We start from the raw sequence: 8,721 nt of genomic DNA, 5'->3' as shown, positions 1-8,721 counted from the left end.
AAATTACCTTTAAAAACGTGGAATTTGACAATCATAATTATTTAGCAACTCGGGTATAAGAAATTGAATTAAAAAGTTTTATTTAAAAATATCACTTTTTCAAATTAGGTTTAGAATATAGATAATTAAATCCTCTAGAAATTCAAAACACCTCCATCGAATGCAAAATTATCAATATGGCATTTTTTTTAGAAAACTGTTTGGTGTAACTGTTGTACGCCTTAAAACTTTTTAAAAATACGGATTTGACAATAATGTTTCATTCGTTCATATATAATTTACAATTCCATAGGATTTTATGCTAGGCACAAGAAACTTCAAGTTCCTACATATTGTTGATTTATTTTTTGTATTTTGGTGTACATTATTTATCTGAAACTTTTACTCTGCATTCCTAAAGGAATACTTTTTTTCAATTCCATATAACTTATGTTACATATGTGTATTTTTTAAAAGCATTATCTCTGAAGTGATACCGAGCCCTGTTAATTTCAAAATCATGGTATTTTTACATGGAAATTATTTTCGAAAGAACTTAAAAATAATTTCACGAAACGGGAAATCAATTTCGTAAAATATCACCTTAATTCAGGTTTTTGAACTGATTGTAAATAATTTACTCACCTGCATAGAAATTCTGGGTCCCAGTTCAAAAAGTCTAATCGCGCTTTTACTACTTTCGTGATTTCCTCTAGAAGATAATTCTTGTGGCAATGTAACGTGATTTGCTGGATCGTCTTCACCCTCACTTTCCGAGACAGTCGCTTTTGAAATAAATTCTGAGAAGTCTTGACATTTCGAAAGATTTGGTATTCTCGCCTGTACCAATTTTTTGACACTTCTAGAGAGGCCAACAGGGACTGCTTTAATCGCATAATGCCTAAAGTCGATCAATTTCGTGGCGGAGTTATAATTTAGGCAAACACAGCGACGTATCGAACTCAACCTAACCTATAAATTATTTGTTTTAATGTGTTAAATTAAACCTATCCTATTATTTACAATTATGAATTAATGTTTGAGTGGGAATCAGGTTTAACTTATATTTTTACCGTTGTCAAATTTATCGTAGGAAACATATTCTGGAACATGGAAGCCATAAGTTTCATTTGCATTCCCTCACCACTAAAATTGTTTAGTACTATGAGTGGTGAATTTTTAAAGGCTTCTTCGAACACAAATTGTTTTTTAGCTAAAGACACAACGTCGCGAGAGAGCGAAAAATGATAGATTTTGAACATTAACGTTGGCCCTCTTGGTACTCTGAAAAACAATAATTTATCATTTATTTTATTGCCTTAGGATATATATATTTAGTTATGTGAGCACAGGGGAAGGAGGTTGCGTTTCGTAGTGGAAGTAACGTTACGATATTTTAATAACATTTCGTACGTTTCCTGATGATAAATTTTAACAAAGTTTCCTAAAGATGGTACTGCAACAATACCTTTCAATAATAACTTAATATTTTTCAACTGATAGTTTTTTCAAAACACTTCCCCTTTTTATACATATATTTTTTCGTAATTCATGTCACTTGTTTAAAAATTCTAGTATTAAAAATTTAATTATTTTGTTGAAAATGAAACTATTGCGTTAAAAAGCCATCGTTCTTAATCAGAAATTGATTTTTTGTTTAAAGATTTATCTCTTTGGTTGAAAATTGATCTTTTTTAATAGACAGTTTAACTTTTTGACTGAAAATTGATCTTTTTAGTTAAAAATGCATTTATTTTGGTGAAAATTCATCTTTTTGGTCGAAATTTAATCTTCTGGGTTAAAAAATCACATTTTGATTAAAAATTCAGCTATTTGGTTGAATTTTAAAATCTTTTGCTGAAACTTGGTCTCCTTGGTTACATATTTGGTTAAAAACTCGTTTTCAGTTTTTAAATTATTTTTAAAAATTCAAAACGTAACTATTCCATCTGCGGTTAAAAATTGATAGTTTAAGTTGAACATTCGTTGGTTTTTTTTGGTAGAAAATTCTTCTTTTTGGTTATAAATTCAACCTTTTTATTTGAAAATTCAAAAATTTGATACAAAATTAAACATTTCGGTTGAAAATGAACTTTTTTGTTAAAAATAGATTTTTTAAATTGAAAACTTAACTATTTGGTAGAAAATACACTTGTTTGTTTAAAAATCATATTTTCGATTGGAAAAGTTGAACCTTTTTGTAGATAATTCGTTTTTTTTTACTTCAAAATTCCACAATTTGGTTGAAAATTGATGTATTTTCTTGAAAATTTGTGTTTTTTGTTGTTGAAAATACGTTTTTTTTTTAATTTGAATAACCCATTCAATTTTTTGTTACAAATTCGTCCTTTATACGTGAAAAATTAAGCTACTTTGCAGAAAATTCATATATTTTGATAAAAATCGTCTTTTTGGGTGAAAAATTAATTTTATTTCTTGAAAATTCATCTGTTTCGTTAAAGATTTAACTATTTTGTTAAAAATTAGTCGTTTTAGTTTAATTCGATTGCTTAAAACTTTGTTGTTTTTTTTTTACAAATTAATTTTTCAAACTGAAAATATAACTATTCCATTTTTGGTGGAAAATTTATATTTTTGGAATAAAAATTCATCTTTATTGAAAATTCATGTATACGATTGATTGAGTATTCAATTATTTCGTTAAAAATTCGTCTTTTTTAATTCGGCTGATTGAAAATTATTTGTTTTTGTTGAAAATTAATTTTTAGGGCTAAAAATGTAACTATTCCACCTTGATCTAAAAACACATTTTTTGTTCAAAAGTAATGTCTAGTTGAAAATTCACGTATATTTTTGATTCGTCTATTGGTAGAAAATAAACCTTGTTGGCTGAAAATTTAGCTTTTTTTTTAATTGAACTATTTTGTTGAAAGTATAGTTATTATTTTTTTAATTCGGCTATTTTGTTAAGTCATATTATTTGTTAAAAATTCGTACTTTTGCATTGAAAATTAATATTTTTCAGGAGAAAAGTTATTTTCCTTGATTGAAATTTCAACTATTGGGTTCAATTTAAATTTTTTTTCCTTTGAAAATTCGGCAATTTGATTGAAAATGCACCGTTATAGGTTTAAAATTCAAGTAATTGGTTAAAAAATTAACCTTGTGTTGACTTGTTACCTGCACAATTTTAAATACATTCCATTTTCTGTTCTGGTAAAAATGGACATGTGTGTAACATGAAGGACACCAGCAACAGAAACGAAATCCTTTATAGTGTTTCGTTTCCTTTCTTTCAAATCACTAGCTGTAAAAGGTTCCATAACTCTGCGAAAGTCTTTTGTGAGTTCAACTATGTGTTCTCCAGGTATGCCTCTGTGAATTACGAACGAATGAGGTGCTCGCACAAGGTCCGGATTCTCTTCCGTATCGATCTGCTTATTTCTTTTCACACAACGACCCTAAGTATAAAAAGGAAATTTCAAAAAATATTTTAAAAATAAATAAATAGAAAACTACGAAAAACTAAAGCAAAAAAAAAAAGAACTTTGAATTCTTGAAGTAGAAAACTTTTCAAATTTGAATCCATCTAGTTAAAAATTGTTCAATACGGAATGTTTCCATTTTCAAATAAGACCATTTTCAAATTTTTATGATTTAAAAATATATTTAATACAAAGTTGTTTATTATGAGTAGACCAGCAATTAAACCGAGCAATTATAAGATTCAAGTGACGGAAAGGATTTTTAACAAATCAAATTGGTTTTCACACTGAATTACTTTTTTCATAAATTACCTGAAATTTTTAACCAAATTGAGTAAAAGTAAGATTGTCGTTTTTCTGCTCGTACATCTGGTTAACACTTAGCATTTCAACTCTGAGTTGTCAATTGTTTATGCGTCTTCAATATTGAATACTTGTAAACCATTTAACAGCAATATTGATTAAAAATTGGGTTAGATTATAGAATAGCTGGTACCACCCTTTATTGCATGGAATTTTTTTTCATCAGAGTATTGGAACATTAAATTGAAGTAAATTCGAAGCGATTTGTTAAAAAAAGCATTAAAATTATCGTTAAATGCATTATTATAACGTGCCAAATATGGTTCTACCAAAAATTTGAATTTGCCATATTCAACATGCCATTAAAGTGTTTGCAGACTTTCTGGTTGAGAAAAAGAGTATATATACGAATTTTTTAAATCTTTTTTAATAAAATGGAACATATTTTGTGAATTTATTTCATTAATATGACCAATTATAAATATTTCATTTGTAATTTTTAATAAGTTGTAAAAGGGGTCGAGGTGCTTTAGAATTGAAAATGACTCTCTAACAAATTTAGCAACTCTTTCTTTTTCTTGTAAATAAAATGGCTTATATAAACAAAACAAACAGCAAAATATTTAAATAAAAATTCAAATAACACTTATTTATAATTTGTTACCTTGTCAGAATTTGTAAAAAGACTTGAAAGGTAAGTTAAATATGGCAAATTTAAACAATAATTGTAATGCTTTCTTTTAACAAATCGTTTCGAATTTACTTCAATTTCATGTTCCAATAGTTTGATTTTCGAAAAAAATCCAGGAAATAAAGGGGGAGTACCAGCTATTCTATAATTTAACCAAAAATTGTATTTAGTATTTATTGTAATACGAATTTCGATGATATATTTCTAATAAATGACAATAAGCCCTTATACGAAATAAAACTACAGGAAAAAATTATTGAATTAATCACAAGTGCCAGTGATTTTATCAGTAATTTTCTTTAACAATGACAAAATAATTGTTTTCTGGAATGGCTTTTCTCAAGGGAAGAAAAATCAAATCAAAATACACAATATGCTTTTGTTTGAATTCACAACATAACCTAACTATATGTTTTATAAAAATGATCAGAAGTTTTAAAATGGTGCCAATGACATAAATTTTAAAAAAAATTTCCTTAAAAACTCGTGATATTTCTTGAAAAGTTCACAATAATACGCATTTTTTCAAACAATTGAAAAATAACAAAGTTCATGTACCAAGTATTCCTGAGGTTTTTCTGTTTGATAGTACAAATAATACTTACCCTTCGACGACCCATTTTTATATATTTTTCTTCAAAGATATCTGTTTCAACGTTTACATTGTATATTTTTTATATTTTATGAAGATTGTTATGTGAAAGTAAAGGAAACGAGGAACCCGGACAAAGTTTAACAATATTTAAATAATGTTCTTTTTGAGGTTATGTGTCAAGCCCACGTGTTTACAATGAACTTCCATTAAAAAGACACTAGATTGCAGCTCCAGCGCTAAAATAGGTCGGTAATAAAAGAAATTACTACATTACCTTATATTTTTTGGATTTGTTAGGATCGATGAACAAATTATTAACTTTTTTATTAAAATACAATGATTATATCTTTTGTTATTTATAGGAAAAATGTGGCTGTAATTATAGTTAATTATTCCTTTAATCAATAATTTTTAAAGAAACTGAGATCAGAGATGCTGAGATGCTTTTGGAAAATGCCAATTCGTAATTTAGTCATCTTGTGTTTTGATTTTAATTTTTCCTACATCAATCACAGTTTGTTACATTTTTTTAGGAATAAAGGAAGATAGTATATGTTCTCCTTGGGTAAATGCGATATCTGCTTTTCTTTTTCATTGCAAAATACGAAAATGTCTCAACAGTTCCAAATTAGTTGAAGATGTTAATGAACCTCATTTTTGAATAAAAAAGTTTGTAAATAATAATAATAATAATAATAATAATAATAATAATAATAATAGGCAAAAAGACATTTTAATATATATATTTCCACAGAAAAGTATTTTTCAAATCAATTTAGAAATTATACAATTTAAAACAGGTAAGTTTTTCAATATCACTAAACCTTCATTCCACAATCAAATTTTTTTATTTTATTTTAATTAATATTCTTATAAACGATAAAAAATTGAAATCAAACATATCCATTATAAGAATCAGTGGATGTTCACCTTAATAAAGGAAAATCTGAATTCGTCGATGCACTACCAATGAAAATCAAAAATATTTCTTCAGTGAAGTTTTTGCGATGATTAAAGAAGCAAACGACTAAGAGTAGAAAATCCCAATAAAATTTTGACAAAACTTTGAATAAGAATCTTCTCAGATATTTAAAATAACACTATAATCAAAGTCTAACTGTTATTTCGTATCACAATTACCCCTATCGACCCTAATTGTATTATTGAATTTTAATAATTGTTCTATATGCTTTTCCAGAAAATTTCAAATTTTTTGAAATATTCTCTTTCAAAACTTTTATTAATCGCTATTGAAATAAGTATCATTGCAATTTTCATTCATCGTTTTCATAAATTAATTTTTTTATTATTATAATTTATCACTATTATGATAAATTTATACCTTATCATACATTTTTATTCATTTTATAATTTAAATTTGGAATAATTATTGAAAATGAGGCTTTTGAAAGCATTTATTTTCAACATATATATAAAAAGAACTGAAATCACGAAAGTATAAATGATTTTCATTATTATTTCATGGGCTCGCGGGTACACGAGGGGCCAGCGCGCTAGAATCATGTTGAATATTTATTTTTAAGTTTTTTAATAAAATACATTTTTACTTGTGCACCTTCAAAATTTTCACCAAATAAAAATGCAAAATTGAAGCTTATTAATTCGAGTTGAAAAAAGAAGGATCGGGGGAGGCCCATCCTATTTTCTGGCCAGGGGCCCTTGCCTGCATGTGGGAGCTATGAATTGATTAATTGTAAATTGGTTCATTTGAAATATTTATATATACATACATGAAATCGTTCAGACAGCCAGAATTCCAAATGATATACTTCTTAATTTTAATAAGGTGCACTCCAACTGTAGTACGACGGCGCCCATTCAAGTACAACCTAGTCAAAACATATACATTATTATTAATTTTCATTAAATTTTTAAGATATATACCCTTAAATTTGTATTAATTAAAGAATATTTTGAAAGACTTTCAACTTGAAATTTATCCTTTTTTACTTTGAAGTTCCAATTGTAATTTAATATGAACGTTTAAAATTTGAAAATTGTTTCATTTTTAACATTTACAATTAAGAATTTTCTCATTTTAAACGTTAAGTTTCCAAATTTGAAATGTTCAATAATTTTAGACACCTTTATAAATATCAGAAGGTATTTTCCTAGATAATTATATTGACTGTGTAAAGCACAAAATACGGAATTATTTACATTTTTACACTTCGGACCAGAAACTTTTCAATTTCAATTTTTCAAACTTTAAAGTGGCTAAACATTTTCAAATGGAACTTTTTCAATTTCAAGCTCTTATCATTTTCTGTAACTAAATTTTGATCAATTTAAAATAATTTTATTTTTATTTTGAAAATCGATTAGACTTCCCGAAATTTCGGGACTACTAGCCAAACTTATAAAAAATATTTTCCGAGGCAATGAGATATATTGTATTAGCAAAACTGTTCACATTGTTTTCAAGTAATAATTCGAGAATAAATGACATAATTATAAACTTTAGGATAGTGTTATTTTCTACAATTTTTGAATAAACTATGTTTTCCCTTGTTCATTTAAAACCAAACACTTTTATTTCAAAAGGAATAAACTTGAAAAATTGCGTTAAATGTCCATCTACTGAAATTTGTATTAAAGAACAGAAATATAAAACCTTTTCCACAAATAAAGTATAAAATTACCGTTTGTATAATTCACAACAATGTCATTTACATTTGGAGGGTGGCAGTACAGAACTAGTTACACTGAAAAAATGGTTAGTTGGATCAACTATTTAGTTTGTGAGATATGGCACTGCTATTTTATTAGGTGGGACAACCTTTTTCTTAGTTGCTGGTACTAACTGAATTGTCACTGCAACTAATGAAATTGTTGTGTCCACTAATAAAATAGCAGTATTAACTAATAAAATAATAGTACCCTATTTTACTAACTAAATAGTTGGCTCAACTAACCATTTTTTTCAATGAAAAATTGTTCGAAAATGTGTTTATTGCGTAAATCATTCTTTAAAATAAACACACTTTCGTATAAAAAGATTTGTTCGAATTGTCATGTTTCAATACAGTAAACAAACAAAAAAGCAATTTAAATTTCAGTTAAAATATTAGCGTAATATTTTATCGTGGTAATGATTTTTCCCTTCCTATACAATCACACAAAAATTTAGTTTTTCAGAATAAAATAATTCTTTTGAATCAGACATTTGCTATTCTAATTCAGCTTTGCTATAACTCAGGAGTAAGATTTTATTTTTGTCAAAAGTTGAAGATTAGATTTGCAGTCGCTGTTGAAATCCAATTTTCAAAACCTGTGAAGTAGTAACCTCAATGTCTGACGAGTAAGTTTTTATTTTATATTTAAACTGCAGATTACATTTTTTATCTTAATCTGCAGCCTAGCCTATTCCAATTTGTTCTGTCTGCCCGTCCGGCCGTTCGCCCCTCCATTAACGCGATAACACTAAAAAAAATGAACGGATCAAATCGAGCTTTGGCGCACTTTTTTGGGTCCTAAAAGAAAGAACGAGTTCATTAACCAGCATTCCATGACAAACGCTTATGGTTTTATCCATCCAAAATGCTATTTAAAAATGTAATATTCCGTTCTTACGCCAACCGACGTCAGATACGTGAAAAAATGTCAAAAGAAGAATTTAAGCTCTTCGAAATATTTACAATTTTTGTTTTAACCGCATTTTTCGATAGGACTCGTTTGGGACGGGG

General features: G+C 27.1%; 1 protein-coding gene across 2 annotated transcripts in view; it reads right to left on the bottom strand.

Moving 5' to 3' along the window:
* LOC117181416 (protein Peter pan) overlaps positions 1-8,721 on the bottom strand; it is a 59,300-nt gene that overhangs the window by 3,768 nt on the left and 46,811 nt on the right. Inside the window, exons 2-5 of one of the 2 annotated variants that reach the window (XM_033374042.1) lie at positions 6,766-6,864; positions 3,121-3,401; positions 1,053-1,263; positions 625-951 (exon numbers count right to left, since the gene is read on the bottom strand). In XM_033374042.1, coding sequence (XP_033229933.1) covers positions 625-951; positions 1,053-1,263; positions 3,121-3,263 — 681 coding nt within the window. In that variant the 5' untranslated portion in view covers positions 3,264-3,401; positions 6,766-6,864. Of the gene's footprint in view, positions 1-624; positions 952-1,052; positions 1,264-3,120; positions 3,402-5,024; positions 5,190-6,765; positions 6,865-8,721 lie in introns of those variants that run through there. The other variant, XM_033374041.1, reaches the window with a different exon arrangement.

This window comes from Belonocnema kinseyi, chromosome 10, assembly GCF_010883055.1.
Source record: "Belonocnema kinseyi isolate 2016_QV_RU_SX_M_011 chromosome 10, B_treatae_v1, whole genome shotgun sequence".
NCBI lineage: Eukaryota > Metazoa > Arthropoda > Insecta > Hymenoptera > Cynipidae > Belonocnema > Belonocnema kinseyi.
Note: the sequence above shows the minus strand (reverse complement) of the source record. Positions and strands in the feature narration are given on the sequence as shown.